The sequence below is a fragment of the Athene noctua genome, chromosome Z, assembly GCF_965140245.1.
Source record: "Athene noctua chromosome Z, bAthNoc1.hap1.1, whole genome shotgun sequence".
Taxonomy (NCBI): domain Eukaryota; kingdom Metazoa; phylum Chordata; class Aves; order Strigiformes; family Strigidae; genus Athene; species Athene noctua.
Genome location: NC_134077.1, coordinates 51,758,632 through 51,779,423, shown reverse-complemented (window position 1 = coordinate 51,779,423; position 20,792 = coordinate 51,758,632). Strand labels below are relative to the sequence as shown.

The 20,792-nt window shown below is 34.4% G+C and overlaps 1 protein-coding gene across 1 annotated transcript in view; it reads right to left on the bottom strand.

The window, feature by feature from the left end:
• The window catches only part of CNTNAP4 (contactin associated protein family member 4), a 239,885-nt gene that overhangs the window by 11,675 nt on the left and 207,418 nt on the right, over nt 1–20,792 (bottom strand). The window contains exons 16-21 of the mRNA XM_074931769.1: nt 20,427–20,597; nt 15,338–15,556; nt 11,374–11,613; nt 9,274–9,498; nt 7,722–7,855; nt 6,611–6,698 (exon numbers count right to left, since the gene is read on the bottom strand). Coding sequence (XP_074787870.1) covers nt 6,611–6,698; nt 7,722–7,855; nt 9,274–9,498; nt 11,374–11,613; nt 15,338–15,556; nt 20,427–20,597 — 1,077 coding nt within the window. The remainder of the gene's footprint in view (nt 1–6,610; nt 6,699–7,721; nt 7,856–9,273; nt 9,499–11,373; nt 11,614–15,337; nt 15,557–20,426; nt 20,598–20,792) is intronic.

Here is a 20,792-nt window from a genome sequence, read left to right as displayed (position 1 = left end):
CAAAATGGTCTAGGACTCTCTTGTTATTTGTTTCAGAAGTTTAACGATGAAAAAAATGCCAGTAAAGAAAGCAATTTGATTAATGGCAAGTAATAGATAGTTCTGTCATTTAGATTTTTTTGCTGCTTTTTCAACAATACAAATCCAGCAATCAGAAGTCAGAACCGGGTGTTATTTGTGGAACTGTCATTCTCACACTGTTAAGATTGAGTAGAAAAAACTTAAAAATAAAATATTAGAAGGCAAATATTCTGCCAATGAAATTGTTTAATCAAATTAAATTACTGAATATTGAATTTTTAAGTACTATTATTTTGTTCAAGATAGCAAGTGTATAGGAACTTTCTCTTTCCCAAAATAATTATCTCGAAAAGCTTCTATATTGTAAGTAAGCCTTGAAAAGCTTGGCTGACCAAATTGAAAATACGATGAAAACAAAATTTTAAAAAAATGTTGCACATAAATTTGCTGGACTACAATTAATATGTACTTTAAATTGTGAGAGCAGCAGCAATCAGAAGTCAGAACCGGGTGTTATTTGTGGAACTGTCATTCTCACACTGTTAAGATTGAGTAGAAAAAACTTAAAAATAAAATATTAGAAGGCAAATATTCTGCCAATGAAATTGTTTAATCAAATTAAATTACTGAATATTGAATTTTTAAGTACTATTATTTTGTTCAAGATAGCAAGTGTATAGGAACTTTCTCTTTCCCAAAATAATTATCTCGAAAAGCTTCTATATTGTAAGTAAGCCTTGAAAAGCTTGACTGACCAAATTGAAAATACGATGAAAACAAAATTTTAAAAAAATGTTGCACATAAATTTGCTGGACTACAATTAATATGTACTTTAAATTGTGAGAGCAGCATATAAATGCATCTTTTACACTGACAGGCTTATATTAAAGACTTTTCTAAACTTTAAAGGACCGAATTTTACTATTTTATTACTATATGATTTCCCAAATACTCATATAGTAGGAAAAGCTGCATAAAGAGAAATGGACAATTTTAAAGCATCTATTATTTAGCATGAACTTCACTGCAGGACTTTTTTGGAAGTACCCAGACTTTATTGTTTTAGAAGTCTGATTTTCAAATTAACAATTTGAATTATCACTATATTTTTACATATTATTGGATCACGCCGAAAGTTTTGCAATTCCACCATTCCTTTATCAATAAAACAATAATAATTAGAGATCTTAAGCAAGTTGTGCAATTATTAATTATCCTCAAAGATATTCCCATAAGAGAGAACTAAATAATAAAATCTTGTCATTTCAGAAACAAATAAACCAATGTAAGAAACGCCAATTTCACTACAAATAGAATGGAATAGTTTGAATACACAGAAATTAAATTTCAAATGTGGCTACAAAATATTTTACTGGTTTAACTTAGGTCTTATTAAGAGTCTAGTAACCAGTTAAATAACCAGTTTTTACATTGTTGGAGATGTCCATATTCAGCGTGATGCCTTTGTTTAAGTGAATTAGCTTAAAATCACACATTAGCTGGTGAAACTTTGTGTATAAATCAGATCTAAGTAAATCTTGTTGTAAGCCTATCTTTATCTCAGTTGGCATGGAAAGGTTAATAACTCTCACTGAAGAAAAATCTTGTCTATAGCTCCTCACCATCACCCTGGGGATGGCTAGGAAGCTTTGTGCTGGGTAAACGTGGCTTAACGCAGCAGAAGTAAATTACTTTCTCAGTGGGTTGCTGTAAAAAGAGAGGTTTCTACAGCCTTCTTACAGTGTGGGGTGCTTTGATAGAAAGTACTTTCTTAGAAGGAAAAACAAAACATAAGGAGCCCTTTGGCTTGTATCCTGTGAACTCTGTGGCTGAGTGTGCTGCTTCCATTTTCCCTCACAATTTAACCTTCACATAGTTTGCTGAGTCCCAACACAGCCTAGTTCCCTGACTAGTTTGTCACAATGTTGCTTAACATAAATTCAAAAGTCTTTAAATTGGAGGTTCTGGGAAATGAGGAAAAGCAGTGACTTTTTGTTTTGGTTTGGTTTGGGGTTTTTTTGTGGGAATTCAAAACAAATTCAGCTGCTAGCTCTCAGGTTTGCTTTCAACAAAAAACTGAGCTATGTAGAATGGCAGAAGATCTCAGCCAAGTACTTCTCCGACTGAAGATCATTCTTAGAAAGTGCATAGCTTTCTAACCTACTTTAAAACTTGTGGGTTTTTCCTGAGCAACATTACAAATTACAAAAAATACATTATTTCATATTTTGTTACTCCTTCTGTTAGACCTCTTCACTGCAGCACTCATTAATTAATTTTTCCACTGTCTTCACAAAATCTCCTTCCATCTCTAGACATGACTTCACAGGAACCAGGACCCAAAGCAGTCAGATTTATAAAAGAAACAGCAGCTCTTCAATATCATAATCCTTTGAAAGGGAGAGAAGTATAACATATATTTTCTTCAGGAGACAATCTCTAAAATGAGCCAAATTGGGCTGAGTTCCCCAACAGGTGATTGTAACTCCATGCTTCACATTACTGTGATGGTGGAAAGCCATCCTATAACTTAAGAAATTCCCACCTCTGAACTTTTATAACAGTGTGGTTTCCCTGAAAGAGACAACATTGGTCCTGATCAAAAGAGACTGATATTTGCCTAAAAATGTGCATTTAATTACATTGCTTCAAATACATTTTAAAGAAAATTGATGCAAGATTTGGTATGAGATTTCATAATAAATACAAACCCTTTAATTCTGTACCGGTCACTCTAGTATTACCCTTATGTGAAAAAATAGATTACACTTCAAAACATTAAAAACACCTGTTCAATTTTATCATCAGTTTGTGGGGTTTTGAAATATTTTAAACAAATTTCTTCTAGTAGTTTATCTTTCAGCTAATCTTCCCTTAAAATTATGATGCTTTTTTTTTTTTTTTTCCCCATTCTCTGTGCATATCTACATACGAGTTCTTTAAAGAAAATCTACATTTCAAAAGTAATATACATTTCTGTTTGTGTTAGAGGTTCTTAGACATTTTTCCAGTAAGAAAACAGATCAGCTACACTGACATTCTTCTAAACCATCAAAACTAAACAATAATTATGATATTTATTTTTTAAAGTTTTTAAATATGATCTTTAAATTTCATTATTTAATGCAATTTAAGCTACTTAGCATTTGTTTACCATATTTATGAGAGCAATTATGACTGTATGCATTTTATAATATATTCAAAATTATTCTTCCACCTATTCTAAATAACACTCTCAGAATTGAAAACCACAACCATCTCTTTGATGGGTAAGGAATAAACTGGTTGGCTTTATCCAAACAGTTGAAGGCAACAATTCAATGTGTAAATGGAGATCAGTAACAGGGGTCCACATCGGGACTGGTACTGTTCATTTTCTTTATTAATGACATAGACAGTAGGATTGAGAGCATCTTCAACAAGCCTGTGGATGATACTGAGCCGAGTGGTGCAGCCGATTCACTAGGGGGAAGGGATGCCATCCAGAGGGACCTTGGCAGATTCAAGGACTGGGCCCATGTGAACCTCATGAAGTTGAACAAGGCTGAGTGCAAGGTCCTGCACCAGGGTCAGGACAATCTTCAGTATCAGTACAGACTGGGGAATGCATGGATTGAGAGCAGCCCTGTGGAGAAGGATTTAAGAATGCTAGTGGATGAAAAATTGGATATGAGCCAATAAATGTGCTCTTGCAGCCTAGAAAGCCAGACCTATCCTGGGCAGCACAAAAAGAAGTGTGGCCAGCAGGCCAAGGGAGGTGACTCTCCCCCTCTACTCTGCTCTTGTGAGACCCTTCCAGGAGCTGTGTCTAGCTTTGGGGTTCCCAGAAAAAGACAGATACAAACCTGCTAGAGCAGGTCTAGAGAAGGGTCACAAACATGGTCAGAGGGCTGGAACACCTATCCTATGAAGAAAAGCTGAGAGGGTTGAGGTTGTTCAGCCTGCAGGACAAAAGGGTCTGGGGAGACCTAACTGCAGTTTTTTAATATATAAAGGGAGCTTACAAGAAAGATGGAGAGAGTTTTTTTACAAGGGTCTATATGACAGGACAAGGGGTAACAATTTTAAAATAACAGAAGGTAATTTAGATTAGACATAAGGAAAATGTGGGGGTACTTTTTATGATGGGGGTGGTGAAATACTGGAACAGGTTGTCCCAGGAAGTTGTAGATGTCCCATCATTGGACGTGTTCAAGGTCAGGTTGTATGAAGTTGCCAGGTTGTATGTCAGTATGTCAGGTTTATATGTCAGGTTGTATGAGCAATCTGATCTAGTGAAAGATGTCTCTGCCTATGGCATGGGAGTTGGAACTAGATGATCTTTTAAGGTCCTTTGCAACACAAACCATTCTGTGATTGTATGATCTTACACATTAGCTTATTAAATTAATTACACTTGAACTATCACATTCAAATCTCTCTCAATTAATCCCCTCACATATCTACTTTTCTAAACAATTACAGGTCAGACATCGTCTTAATTATGCTTTCCTGTTGTGAAATTGAACTGAAGATTTCAAGAAGTCCTTTTTTCTGGCTGAGATTACCTATAGAAGAGTGTATATTTGGAACTGGTATATGTGTGGCATGTATGCATACATATGTGTGACAGAGAGTTAAACTCTAATTTTTACTCAGAGTAGAGTAGAAAACTAATTTCATACACATTTTGGATTACATTCCTTGAATATAGATAGAGGTCAGACAGCAACTGGCAGAGATTTACTGCCTTCACCCGGTGGCATGATGGACTATTTTAGATAATGCTTTGCTTGTCAGTGGAGACTCTCTGGGAAAACGTAACTGTTTTCTACTGTCATAGCCAGGACAGTATTTCTGGCTCTGATACAATGGCAGAAACCTTGATTTACCAAAGCTGTTATGTTATTCCCAAAGTTACAAAAAGTGGTAGATATATGGCTCCTGGAGGGGTAACTCAGGTACATAGTAATAAAATTCCTCTAAACTAAACCACGTACAACTGAATGTGAATATACTTCTTTGATCTTCTGGGTTAGGGTAGGTATTATATAAAACATGTAAATAGTTCCTATAAGTCTACTGGAGAAAGATAAATTCATATATCATCTATACTAAGTTTAGATGATTAATTAATTTCTTCTATGCCATATATAACAGTTTTCTGATTTTATTTTTATAAAAAGCCTTTGTTAACACTTTAGCTTACTTTAAGAGTCTTTTAAAGAATGGGAAACTATTGTTCCTTGTAGGCAGTTTACTCACTAAATGTTCAAGCACCAAAGAGTAAGAGAGGGAGGCAGTTCATTTCCCAATCTTCTTTTGGAACATTGTTCATAATTTCTGTTTAAAATAGTTTTTATTAAAAATATACCCAATTGGTTTTGGTAGTGGTCATAACTTGCGTGACATGAAATGATAAACATTTAAGGTCTATAAACGTAGGTATAATCTTTTCCAATAGCCCATATTTTGGTAAACCTACTTATTCTACACTTAGCCCAGGACCACTTGTGGAAGGCTGTGGAGGTTTGACCTCAGGCGGCAGCCAGACGCCATGTGTCTGGCCGTTCATCTCTCCCTTCCCCCTCTGGTAAGGTAGGGGAGAGACAAAAGAAGAGGATTTGTGGGTTGAGTAAAAAGAAAGAATTTACTAAATATAACAAGAGAACAACAGTAACAATAGTGAGTTAAAAAAGAAAACGGGTAAAATGCAACAGTGGCTTACCGAATGCACCCACCGCCCCCCCCCAGCAACAATACTGACTGATGATAATCACCATAACTACAAAATGGTGAAAAGGTCAGTGTACCCTTAGTTACTATATATCACAAGCCTGTTTTCATACTGTTACCAAAAAAAGTGCTATTAGAGGAAGAACACACAAATGGGAACATAGGTACACAAACTTCAAATTACTTTGGAGGAAAGATAAACATTCTTTAACTTTTCACCATCAGTGTATCTCCTTCTGTAATTGAGTTTTTCTTATGTGATGAATATGAAAATAATAAGAACTTGAGAATTTTACCTCAGGTTATTTTATTTTAACAAAATTGAGAGAATGGTAATTGTAGATAGATAACTTCCATTTTAGTCATTACTACAGAGAAACAGACAGCTTCTGATGAATCATCATTAGACAAAATAACTTGTCATAGCTTAAAGGAACGCCAGCAAAGCTTTTGCTTACATTATCTTATTCCTAACTGTTTATACCAAAATCTAATCACAGAAAGTTCTTCAAATACGGTACATGATTACTAGTATTCTATGGTCTTTGTGTATGATTTCACAGTGATTTAATTTTTCCTGAGAGTAAAAAAAAAAAAAAAAAAAGTGGTGTTTCATAATGCTTGATTGCAAAATGAGAGAGAGAAGTGTGAAATTATTTTTAATGGAACCCACTTGATAAGTTTTCAGGAAGCACTTACCCATGATTATATTTGTATTTCAACAAGACTGAACTTTCCACCTTGATTGTGACTCAGTGTCTAATGAAATCCAAGACAACAAATGTCTTTCAATGAAATTAGGGTTATTATTTTTTATGTGCCATGATGATATTTTGATCTTTGTTTTAGAAAACCCTGTGGTGTTCCACTTACCTAAAATCTTGCCAAGTGTGAGAGACTTGATTGCATTGAATTCTGTGCCTGAAGACAGAAAAAACTTCATTCTTTCATTGTGGTTAACCTGCAGAATGATGCAGTGAAGAACAAAGTGGAATAACGGAAAAAATATTTGTCAAAGTTAGTAAAAAAGCAGGTAAGATCAAGGTTTAAAATTAAAAAAAAACCCTGAGGGAAGCATTTGTTAGTTATAGCATAAAAATTAATCAGGAAATAGATGATCAGCTTCCACAGATCACTGATTATAGCTGTGATACTTCTTAAGCTTCCCACTTAATAAGCCTATATTTATCTTATTGATTGGGCTGATGCCTTCTTTTTATCTATAAAATGAATAAAAATGATAAAGCTTCAAAAACATGAAAAAGGCTCTTTTCATTAAAAGGCACTCAACTATTAATTCCTAAACATCAAATATTATCTATTTACTCTAAATGCTCTTCCCCCAGGGTACCTCTAGAACCTCTTACCTTCAAGCCTTATACCAATGCGTAATTAAGAAAACAGTTCTAGCCTCAAAATACTAAATTGTAACATCCCAAGTTTTTAAATTTTAATTAAAAAATTAAGACTTTTTTACATGCTAGTATCTACTGTTAGCAAATCAAATACTTCTATTTTAACATTAAAATTCCACAAAAAAATAACAAAAATATTTTCAATAGTCACATTCCTTTGATGTAAAAAGGATCAAAGAAAACTAGACAAATAGGCTTAGATTGTTATCTATAAGGTCAAATATTTACACTGTAGTTTGATACCTAGTTTGAAACAAAAAGCAAAATACAAGGCCCAAAATGAATAGCAGCAGTCATACACATTTCACAAATTGTGAAAATTTATCCATCAAACAGGTTTTTTATGTCTTCATAAAAAATTATAAGGATGTATTGACCCTATGAAATAGACAAGATGAACACCAAAACGACTGTCTAACTGTGCAGCATAAGTCTGCTAATCTTTGCTTAGTTACTCGAGATATTAAAACACAGTTTACTTGGAGATAATTGCCTCGCTGTAACTATTTACTTGATTTTGCTTTGGATTTTCTATCTTTTTATGATAATCCACAATCTAACTGAATTACCTCTACAAAGAGCCTTTCCTCCTCTCTATTAATCTTCACGTGTTGCAGTTGTCCATCAGCCATACTTTTGATATTGATGCTGAAGACATCGGGATCTTGATGGCTATCTAGTTTGTACCTGATGTGCAAACTTCCTGCAGGGATAAATGAGCAAAAGCTATTGTACATTACATACACAACAGGCAGTATAGTTCATGTGCAATGCTTCCTGCTTCACAAGTGTATTTGTGAACAACAAACAACAACAAATGCTTGGTTTATTTAAGGAATTAACTATGAGAAACTGACATAAGTGAGAAATTAAAGAAGGCAACAGGAAAAGTAACAGCAATGTTGGAAGAAGAATGCAATGGCAAAGATAGCCATAAACCATCATAAAACTTAATAATAAACAAATTTGTGCAGAAATTTTTGGTAAATTGTTTTATAATACAGCTGAGAAAGACTTCGTCTTCTAATTCATACCAATGTGACTTATCAAGTAAAATTCAGTACCTTACAAATACTGTTCTTGAATAATGTTTACACAGTCCAGACCTGTAAACCTCTGACCAGCTTGACAATTCAGTAGGATGCAGTTAATAACTTCTAGCTCACTTTCCCTTTCTTGTTAAATCCAGCATACTGTGTAGACATATAATCACAGAGACTCTTTCACAGCAGAACAGAGAGGCAATGTGGTTTGCTTGTCAGATTCCCTCCCAGCTGTAGATGGACTACAACTTTCTACTCATCTTTTGGAAAGCAAGGCCCAGGCCAGACTCAGGTCAGCCATGAGAGAAACATGCTCCACCTTACATGGTGGGGATGATACTAATTCTATGTCCAAATCTGTCTCTGGGAAAGCAGAACACCTTCTGTGAACACAGAACAACTGTGAGTGCAGAATCTTTGATAAACACAAAGATTCAACTCATCTGGTGGGTTTTTTTGTTTGTTTTTGTTTGTTTTTGTTTGGGTTTTTAAAAATTTTTTTAAAAAAATATCTAGACATAAAAGAAAGAATGAAAAAGAAAGATCCAAGTAGGATTTCACGTTCAGCTTAAATGGAAGCATCAACAATGCTATGTGTATTTTCACAGGTATGCATGTACATGTGTATTTTCATAGGTATATAAGTAGCTTATGAAATTAGTTGAATTAAATGACCTCTGATTAATTTGGAAAAGATAATGCACTTTCAAAAATTAGTTTATTTTATTATTTATCATGGGGATGCCAATTAATATGTCATGTGAATAGCATATACATCAGATACACTTCATTTCAAATCTTAAAAAAAAAATTATTAATTTGAAATATTTTACCACATTTCTAAAGGATTTCCAGAAATATTTTTGCCAACATGATTAAAAAAAAAATAGTAAAAGTTGAAATTACAGTAGAAGGAATGTTTTTCATGGGGAAAGCATTGCTTGGTGCAGCTGAAAAATAAATACACCATTTAAAGGATAATGATTAGTTTGTCATTCAGGTCTGGGAATCAGAGTGAATCTCAGTTGGCAGCTATGACATTCATTAGTGTTTCCAGGAGGTCTATGTGAACACTCACCATTTCTAGTGAGAATGACTGAGAGGTATTCCTTGTAGAAGGAGCTGACATAAAGCAATAAGCTTGGGGTCTGTGTTGTTCGGAAGGCAAATGTAATTTCTTCCCTGTTCAGTGTCATGTCAGCATAGAAAGAAGAAGCATGAGAACTGGAATTTTTAGGTAAGGTGTAGTATTCTTGAAAATTGTATGTCACAGAAGTGCCAGTCCCAAAATAAGCAGAGATCTCTGAAACAAAAGGTAATTCAGTTTTTGAATATCATGTAAAACAAGACTAAAGCTATATTTTTTTAATTTCTGCCAGAGAACAAAATAAAATATATTCTTAAATATTGTAATAGAGCTGAAAAAGAAATATAAATGGAACTAGTCTCTAGAACTATAGAGAAAAATAAGACTCAATCTGGGCAAGAAAAAAAGTCCAGTTAGACATATGTCTTAAATATCTGTTGCATGAAGAAGTGCTTGTTTTTTGCTTTCTGCTTTATTCTTGTTTATCCATGTCCTCAAGCCTACCATGTCCTGTCTTGTATGTATACTGCTTCTACAGAGAAATGGGTGAAGAAATTTGAATCCTGACGTATTGATTAAACTTGACCACACCTGAAACACATATGTGGGAAAAGAGACCAGCCAGGTGGGAGAAAGGAAAGGAGAATACAAACTGGGTTATGGTCATAGAGGGCTTCTGTATCTCTGTGATATCTCACAGCCATTTTCTGCTAACTGTCTTAAACTATCCTGTTTTCACATACAAACTCCACACTTCAGAAAAATGTCTAGAAATTTCTGTAATCTGGCTCATTATCTTTGACAGAAGGTGACTGAAAGTTATTACTATAGGTTATCCCACGCTTTCAGCAACAGGAGCTACTCTGACCCTTGTAGAATAATAAACATGGAGTGTGACCCTTTGTCTCTTCTGCTGTTTGTGGGGGAGGAGGAAAGTATCATTCCTCACTCAGTGGCATTAGCTCCACAGTGGTAGGTATGGAAAGACATCATACAAGTCCTTTATTTTTGTGGTAGCAATGGTGGCTGGACAGATATGCTCACTGATTTAGAGAAACATGGATTTACAGCATATAAGCCACCGAGTACTTTGCAGGATGCATTTAATACATAGAATCATAGAATGGTTTGGGTCGGAAGGGACCTTAATGATCATCCAGTTCCACCCCCCTGCCATGGGCAGGGACACCTTCCACTAGACCAGGTTGCTCAAAGCCCCGTCCAGCCTGGCCTTGAACACTGCCAGGGAGGGGGCAGCCACAGCTTCTCTGGGCAACCTGTGCCAGTGACTCACCACACTCACAGGAAAGAATTTCTGTCTTATATACAATCTAAATATACACTCTTTCAGTTTAAAGCCATTACCCCTTGTCCTATCTCTACACTTTCTGATAAAGAGTCCCTCCCCATCTTTCCTGTAGCCCCCTTTAAGTACTGGAAGGCCACTATAAGGTCTCCCTGGAGCCTTCTCTTCTAGGCTGAACAGCCCCATATCTCTCAGCCTGTCCTCATAAGGAAGCAAGTGATTTTTAGCATATAATTACATGCAAATGCTCTAGAGAAACTTCTGTCCTTAAAATTCAAACTTGAAGATGTGTGATCATCTACTAGTATGACACAATTACCAAAGGACACCTCTAAAATGGCTGAAAGCATGGGCTCAGTCCTGTTTCTGATGATCTCACTTTCTTCTTACAGTAAAAAGAAGTTTAAGTTTCTTCTGCTTCTTGGTTTATTTTCCAAATTTAGTCTTAGTTTTGAGATTAAGACTTGAAAGACAGAAATCCCAAAGTTTATTCATATAGTTTCCAGCTTTAGTATAATATAAAAGAATCAAAGGAGTTGCATAACATTACAAAAAAGGTACTGATCCTCTCAGGTAATATGGTTCCTGCTTTATATAATCTATGCCCAACATATCTCTGGAAGACAGTGTTTAGCAAAATTTACACTACTTGACCAAATTCAGCTGAATGTTTTTCTACATTACATAAACCATGAATATTTTGCAAGAATTTAAACATATCTTTAAAGGGCTGTAAATATCTTGTTCTGCTTTCAATAACTGATAAAGCTAAAAGACATGCTTGCCTTTCTTACAGAACGGCCCAGCATAGGCAGAGAAAGTGCAATCACAGGAGAATCCACTGTACTTCTCTCTACATTTTCCACCATTGTGACACAGGTTACCATAGCTGCTACAATGTCCAGGACAGCCTGGTTCTACTCCTGGTGTTATCTTTGCTCTCTCTTCCAGGTCAAGGGCCATTCCATTCAATTGTAATGAACGAATGCATCCCAAAAATCCTTTCTGCCTGGATGCTGTTCCACCTGAAATAAATTCACAAAACGCCCTTTATGTTTTACAGACCCTAAACAGTCTATTATGAGATTCCAAGATACAAGCCTATGCATGTGAAAATATTTATACATAGCTTTAAAAGCATATATGATTATTTCTTTGACAAGTAATTACAGTGAACACTTGAAGGTTTTAATGGGAAACAAGGTTATTGCACAAGAAGATACCAAGCAATGATGCATACTTCTATTACTTCACAAAGGAGTAACATCCAGAAATTAGGTGGTTTTCTACTTTTTTTTTTATTTTTTTTTTTTTATTTTAAAGGGAGAGAGGAGAGGGTAGGGAAAAAATAAGAAAGAAAAAAGGAAAAATGCAAGAAAGAAAAAAGGAAAAAGAAACAAACAAATAAAAAATGAAACCAGAAAAAAAAAGTGCAAAAATCTCAAAAAGCAAGAAAGGGGAAAAGAAAGCAAAAAAGAAAAAAGGGGATGGGAGAGTGATGAGCTGTACAGTTTTACTCTTGCAATATCTTGCTGACTGATCAACTGATCTGTGTGTCTATCCATCTTTCCGTGTCATGGTATGGATCATTATACTCCACAGTTGGTGTCTGGCCTGACATACTTTGTTCCATAATGGAAGCTGTGTCCATTCTTGGGTAATGGGACCCCTCTCTAACAGAGCAGTAGAGGACAGCATATACTTGACTATATGTGATAAAGATACAGGGCAATCCTAAGGTTAACAATTGTTGCTTCATTTCTTTTCACTGTTGTTTATTTTTAGAACACTTCCTGACAGCTAGCATTTTATTAATCCTGATTGCTTTGCAAGGTGTGCAATCTACATACCATCTCTCAAGTCCTTTTTTTGTACAACTTATTCTGATATTTCCTGTCATTTGTTCTCCTTTAAAAATTAAAAGCAGAAAATACTCCACAATATGTAAGATTTCCAACTATAATTCTGATACATCTCCAATTAACTTTTGGATAAACGTTTCCATGTAGTCATCTGTTCTCATCCTTTCCTATTGCAAAGTCTGTATAATTCTTGGTGTTACATGGAAAATCTTGACATAGCTCTTGTTATTTGCAGACATAATGGCACAAAACCACCTAGCAATAGGAAGATCTGCTAAAATGAGCATTTTGATGGCAGCTTTAGGCATTAGTTCTTCTTCTGGCTTCTTTGGAAAACCAGAGTATATACATCTAAGAAGTAAAGAAAGAGTGTTTTAGCCTGAAGAAATCACAGTCCTAGTATGTTAGTAACAGACTGATAGGTGACTATGGCAGGTAATAGGTATATGAGATGACATTTAACTAGAGTGCCTCTGCTAATGTCATTCTCAGTACACTGTCTGTTTCTTTTTTTTTTTTCTACATCCTTTCACTGGCTTGAGCAGACAAGCCTCAGTCTGTAACAGTGGACTGTCAGCAGAACTAGTCAAACAGTAAGACTCATTACTTCCTCCACTGAAAAAAAAGATATGTAATTGAAGTGATTAAAATACCTTATAAAGAGTTATGAAAAGTTACATTATCCAAAAGACTGGTTTAACTCAAACACAAAATAAACTAGACGCTATACTGATCCACATGACAGTATTGCAGCTGCAGAAACAAATATCCAGAAAAACTCTGTTGCAGTCATAGCAAATCCTCACAAATTACATTCAGTAAATGCATGCCTCAAATAATTTAAATGAATCACTATCATTTGTTGTCACACTTCAAAAACACTGTTTTGACTGAATAAAGTTAAACAAATGCCATTTTCATCAGTTCTGCTCCAAATTATTTCAAAATAATTGTACAAACTCCTAAAGGATTTCAAGGTACGCAGTATTATAGTGAAGGTTATTTCATTTTAATCCCAGAATCTTCAAGAATTTTCAGAGAGGAAGAAAACCCAGAACACCAGAGCAAACCAAGAGAATAGCTCTTCTAATACAATTATTCACCTGAACATTATCTGAAGAAAACAATCTAGACAGCTTGCTTGTATACAAGTCAAAACAGTTCTTAAATTGTCAGCATCATACAGGAGATGGATGTATATAAATTTACTAGAATTTGACAAATTATTTGACAAAAAAGTTACTCTATTCAATGGCCAATTACTTCATAAAATAATTGTCAGAAATTGCAACTGTCAATAGATATTAGTACAGTATTAGATTGGAAGAAGGGTTAGAAGAACTAGAGATCAATTATCACAATAATTAGAAAACTATTTAGTCTTGATATATACCATAAACACTTGTAGAATTAGATTGTTCCTTAGTTTCACTTCACAGATCAGACCTTGCAAATTCAAACTGATCTAATTTCAGCTGTTCATATAAAAGTAGTTTTATGGTAAGTCAAGTCAGAAGACAGGAACATAATTTACTGTAGTATAGTAAACAGAAATCTCCTAGTCCTTCCATTAATAGTTCTAGTCCAGTAATGTGAATATAAACTAATTTTAAGACTTCTCCAAACTCCACGATAGCTAATATCTTGGATATCTTCTTTATTATAAAATTATTCATGTTTTAAATCAAAATACAAAATTATTAAATGTTTAGTCTAGTCTCCATCTACCATCCTTGATACTTCTTGAGGCACAGGTCAGAATTCCAATCCCAGCATACAAGGATTTCCTCTCCATTTAATTTTCTCCTTAGAACTTAGAGTTTCTGTAGCTACAGTTTAAGAACACTGTTCCCCCTAACTGCACTCCTTCCCAACACACAGCAAATAAATCATATACTCATTCAGTATGATGTATCTTGCAGCACATCTAGGGAAAGATCTGTTTAAAAGTAGGGCAGAATTTACATGCTTTTATATTGTATACCATACATACACACCAGAAACTCATAATTTAATAATATAGCAATATTACAGTAAGAACACTACCATGTACATAACACATAGTTCTACATAGCTCTATGTAATAGCTAAATAAACATTAATTTATTTCCTCTCTGCTTTTCCAGTGTTTTATCTAAATACATTAATATCATATTTGCTGAAGTACAAAGGCAGAAATAGTTCTTCCTCTGAAATTTTCAAATTTAGGCAGAACCAGTCATAGATCGGGATTTTTCCTGGTTGTGTGAAAACAAATAATAGTCCCTTTCTCTTGTTCCCAATACTACATAAACACAGTCTGATTTTTCCACTAAATGTATTAGCAAAGGGCAGAGGTGTAGATCATAGATTCATAGAATCACAGAGTGGTTTGGGTTGGAAGGGACCTTTAAAAATCATCTTATCCAATCCTCCTGCCATGGCCAGTGACATCTTTCAGTCAATCAGGTTGCTTAAAGCCCTGTCCAACCTGACCTTAAACATTAAACGTGATGGGGCATTCACAATGTTTCTGGGAAACCTGAGAAGTTATGGATGAAGAGAGACAACAGAAATCCCCCGAAATTACAGAAGTAACACATCTACCTTGAGCAGATGACATCCTCTCAAAAAATAGTGCCAATGGAGATTCTTTAGTTCTTCTTCAAACAAACCTCAAAAGAAGAAAACTGTCCAGCAGTAACTATAGGCTAAGGCACTGAATTTGTAATCGTAAAATAGAGCTACACATCTATCGATTTTTCACAAAGGCTCTCATCTCATCATAGAAACTGTTTTCAAAAGATCCAGTTGCTGTCTTTTTCTGTCTTTTTTTTTTTTTTTTCTTCTCCCCTTTACATATTTTCATGATGATAACTAGGAAAGATTCTGATAAATGAGTGCCTACCTACGAAGAGCTGGCTGTTGAGCTGCAAACGAGTATGTCCATCAGGTGGTGCACCATGAGACCTTTGAGGAAGCTGATCTACTTGCAAGGATGCCTCTTTTATGTTACGTTCAGCCTTCACATAATGCCACTGGTTGTCATTTAAGGAAGTGAGTGATTGCACTATAACTTCGCTAGGTCCATTTCCAACATCAAATGAAAAAATCACTTCAGATGGAGCTAGAAAGAGGACAGTAATGAAGGACATTTAAATTATTTCATAGTTAAAAATCATTAAGTGGCAGAACAAGTTACTTTAACGTCTAGCCTACTATTTCATAGGATAAGACCGACCACTTTAGGGGAAAAGTTTACTTCAGGAGACCCGTCTTCAAATTTCATTCTTCACACTCACTGATAGTGAGAAAAAAATGATTTTTCATTTTTCATCAACAGCATGAAAATCAAGATCTTTGTGGACCTGTAGAGACCATAATAGTCAAGAAAGAGTAAAACATGCTAGCTTCATTATTTTTCAGTTGGGATAAAAAGCACCTCTTGCTTACATGCAAATTGGTTACCATTGTTAACTATATTTAAATTATCACCACTATAATACAATCAACATCTTCTACTGTCTATTTGCTTTTATTTAGTCACACAAACTGTAAGAATATCAGAGGGCAAATTTTGATGTAGTTTATGTTTATGGTGAATTAAATTGAGTTATTCCCTATATAACTTTCACATTATATGGTTCTATAGTTTGCTTAGAAAAACATAACTGAATCCTGGCAGGTCAAAATAGGAAGATGAGGAATATAACAAATTGAAGATCTGAAAATTATTAATATTCTCTTTGAAACTCTTTCTTTCACATATTCAAGGACAATTGTGTATGAAAGTAAGTAAACCCAAACAAGGGATTACCAGGATTTTGAATTATTAAGGATTTGATTAAAGGACTAAAGGTCTGAGAAGATCCCATGAATCCAAGAGTAAGGTTTTCATATATGTCATTGGACTCTGAGACAAACAGATCAGAAGTAGTCAAGGGAAATAAATCAGCTTTTTTTTTTTTTTTTTTTCCCCAGATTAATTTACTGAATTAAAAAAATATATTTAAATGAAATATTTTTATTTTCTTTTAACTTTTAAAAATTACATTAGATTTTTTTAATAACATTTAGGTCCACTTTGGCCAACCTTTAGACTGAGTAATGCCACATGCTTTCAACCCTGAATCTGGCTGTTATAAAGCAATATTCTATAATGGTTCAACCTGAGAGAGAAAAGTAAAATGATAAATACACAAAGCATTTGACTTTCCAAATAAAGTAAGGCATAAGGAGCAGTCAATTTTTAAACAGAATGCCTTTTGTAATAAATGAACTCTCCTGCTTAAAAATCAAGAGTGTTTTACACAATAATAAGAAATAACTTGATTTCTAAAACCAGTTCCTCAGTAAAATTAATTTCAGGATAAATTTGTTTCATTTGGACAAAGTTGAGAGCTCAGTCTCTCCTTACTGAGGGGTAAAAGGTAAAAAAACAATCACACAGTAGGAGAACAAAAGCAACAGAAACTCCATGTGATCAGGTGAAGAGAATTTCTGCTGAGTGTTACCTTCTGTAGGGAGGTCTTTGTAATCCTCTGGATACTGTTGGAGTGAAGCCTGAAAACACAAATTCTGCTTTGAACTCACTGAATATGCCTGTTAAATAGCATATCAGAATGACAGCTCTGATAAATAATGCTACTGTATAGATTTTAAAGGCAAGAAAATACATGATAAAAATTTTGAAATAACCCCTGAAATAATGAGTTATGTTAGTACCACTAAAAAAAGTAATACAATCTTGAAAAAAGGGAACCAGTCCCAGAAGTTCCAAAGACAGCAAGGGTGACTGCATGGCCATCTGTTGGAATGTCTGAAGATTAACCAGAATATGTCAGAAAAAGTGAAAAAATTAATCAGTTAACATTCTGCAATATTTTAAATAATTCTGCTAAACCGAATTACACTGCAAATTTGGAAGAAATTTAGCATTTATGAGCACAGTGGTCAAACCACCCATGGAAAGTATGCCACAGGACATGGAGAGATGCTGACTGAGTTCTAAAATTTGTCCTCTTGAGACAAAGGACTGAGGCAAAGAGCACTTTGCTCATTTCCTGGGCAGCAGGGAAGGGTACATCTAGGAGTTCTCTGCAGGTGCAAAAATACTTTGTGGGTCCTGCCCACCTTGGCATTACTTAAAAATTTTCTAAACATTGCAGGGACTCTTGTGGCCCTAATGCATTCAAACATAGGCAGAGCACAGCTATAGATTGGCAAAGTGGAGCGGAAGATGCAGTTGATGGTAATCATGGAGAGTGGTCAGTGGCTAGCTGCAGTTAAGATGACTACGAGAAAGCACAGTCATTGAAAAGCATTCAACGTATCAAGGTTGAGTATCACATGCAAAAGCAGAAAGTGATTACCAAGTAACATGCTACAGAATACAAAACCCAAGAACTTTCTATAAAGTAAAAAATTGAATTCCACTCATCCTGGACAATAAGTTGTGAATTTGGGATGATGAAGGCCAACAGCAGCTGCATATTACTCTTCAGAACTATTTTCAAAGCAACTGCAGAAGACTCTCCACATTAATACACCATAGTGTTCCCAACCCTACTTTAAATTTCTGTTTAACTCATTGCTTTTAAATAGGAAATAATCCTTCAGTGAGCACTCAGATAGTATAAAAGAGTTACTCAGTCTTTCAGCTAGAGGATGTAACCTGTGGTCATGTAAGTATTCCATAGACTGTACTATTCAGAGTTGAATCAGCCTTTTTGATTTCAGCCACTGCTTCTGCAGAAGATTACAGGAACTCAGACAAAAAAATTATCTTCTGCAAGACACTCTGTGTTTTAAAAAACAGTTAGGATGTACACCACCATTTCTGTAATAGTTTTCTGGATATACATAGATGCATGGCAGCATTTATAACTTCATAAACCCAAACAAACAGCACTAAACTTCACACTTCCTATAAATATTCTTGATCTGACACTTTTGCTTTGGCAAAATTAGACTTAAAGGTATAAAGATCATTATGCCACAAATAAAAGAATTAGACATAAAGCTTAAGGACAATCAATAAAATGCTAACAAAAATCATTGCGTTCACAAGTATGGGATGTCAAATATTAATAACATAATGAATTTTAAATAATTTCTAACATGTTCTCATCTTAAACACTGACACAACATTTTCATTATTGTTATTTATTATTACACAAATCAAAGAACATTGATTTATGTGGAACTATTAATAGAATATCAAGTGTTGGTTGGTGATTTACATGCACATCTGTTATAAAAGAATGTATGAAGATGAAATCTAAATGATCCTACACAATATGAAATGTTCAAGGTGATTGTTGGTTCTGATTTGGAAAGGTAGTTGTGATGGAAAGGTATATTGCTCATTTCTGACCAATAGACTCAAGTGCAAACACATAATTCTGTCTCCACTACAAACAATCCTACCTATGTCATACAAAAAAGAATAGGTCGATTTATTCAACAAATAACGATGTTTCTGGAAGTGAAGAAATATCTTTACATCCTAAAAAATAATAAGGTAAGCTTTGGGGTTTTTTTAAATGTTGAAAATACAGAGCAATTCAGCCTTTCACTTTCTTTCATGTCTTACTAGTCACAAGTGATATAAAAACTGTAAGTATAGAGTAGTTTGGATGCTTATGAATGAATGGGACAAATGACATGGGTTTGTCTTCATATTATTATTCTAAAAAAACCCAATTATAGTCTTCTGCCAACTGTCTGAATAAATTTAGTTCTCAGAAGCATCCCTTTAATGTTTCCATGATTTAACTGTTTATTTTAAAAATGGAAAATTATTTATCACAGAAGAATATCATAATTGCTTCAGAGATTATCCACTGAAGTGCTGACCTAGTATATTTTCTGTATTGCATGACACTGGGGTTATGATGCTATTGTGTTTTCACCTGTTTAAGAACTTTAACAGAATGCAGTCCATGCTTTTGATAGACATGGCAAATACAATTTTGAAAACAGGATCTTTTTAAAATACAGCACTACAAATTGAGAGAATGCAAACCAAATTGATTAAGCATTACACAATATTCTATAATTAAACTGCCTGCAGAAAAACACAGTAGGTGTTTTCTTGTTTGTTTTAATAACCAAAGACATTAATACTGGTGGGAAAAAGCAAGAAGAATATTTTAATTTTGAATAAAGATGAATTAATGTCTCTATAGCAAGATTTTGCATTATATGATATATATTATATATTTTATCTGTACTCTTAACTGGAAAATACTTGAGCATGATAACACAATGGATTTGTAAAAAAATTAGGAACTCTCTAATCCCAAGGTAAAAAGAGTTCTAAAGAGCTCTCAGGCATCTGTCAAGTATAAGTCTGATGTGCTATTTCAAATGAATCCAATAGTTTTTTGAAACAGTACTTCATCCTTTTAAATATTCTCCCTTTTAATAATGAGTAAGACTAAAACATCAAATCAACTAAGATAAAGCTTTCATTCTACATTAGTCATTTTACTGAATTTAGTGAGACAATTTTTTCTTGTGTAACAACAATTCATGGGTGAAATCTAAAGATCTGGGTATGTACTAAGAAAATAAATTAAAAAAAAAAAAAAAGAGAAAGTGTGACTAAGGTAGGTTAATGTGCCACAGAAGGTCTGAGTCACACTCTGAGTGAATCTCTTGTCATTCACATGTAGTGTCTGGCCTTAAAATTTGGAGGGAGAGAATTTGGTGGCAAGCATGCAGCAAGCAAGGGCAGGAGAAACAGTCAGGGGCTGCTTGCTGTGCTCTTAGATTAAGAACAGTCTGCAGTAGAAATTATTTTTGAATGGATATTTATATTGTTCCACTGCATCAAAAGCAGCAGTAAGAGTTATAAAGCTAGAGAAGTGTTTTAAAATATTCCCCCTTTAACTGAATTCTAATTTAGTCTAACAAAACAATAATAACAATAATCATATGTGACAATAATTCTTTATTATTATTATTATTATTATTATAGTCTTCTTACTTACAGTATAACTCTATCCGTATGAAGTCTTGAATTCCCAGGTTTTCTAAAAACACTCCTGAAGAAGCAGTAGTTTTAAAGAAAAATGAGACATCTGCGCTGAGCTCTCCATGGAAGGTGGGAAAATGCAGGTAGGATGTCTCTGTGTTGAAGGATGCTGAATTCCAAAATGTTCCTGGTCAGCAAAATGAAAGATTAAGTGATAGATAAAGTGTTATATAATATTGCCAGTATAGGTTTTCTAACTAATTAAACCAAGTAAAGTGCCCAGATCTAGGAAGGGGTTGCAACGTTCAGAGAATCTAACTTCCACAGAAGTCTCCTGCTTAGTTTACAAAACAAAAAATGGGGGTTCTTGAAGACACAGAAA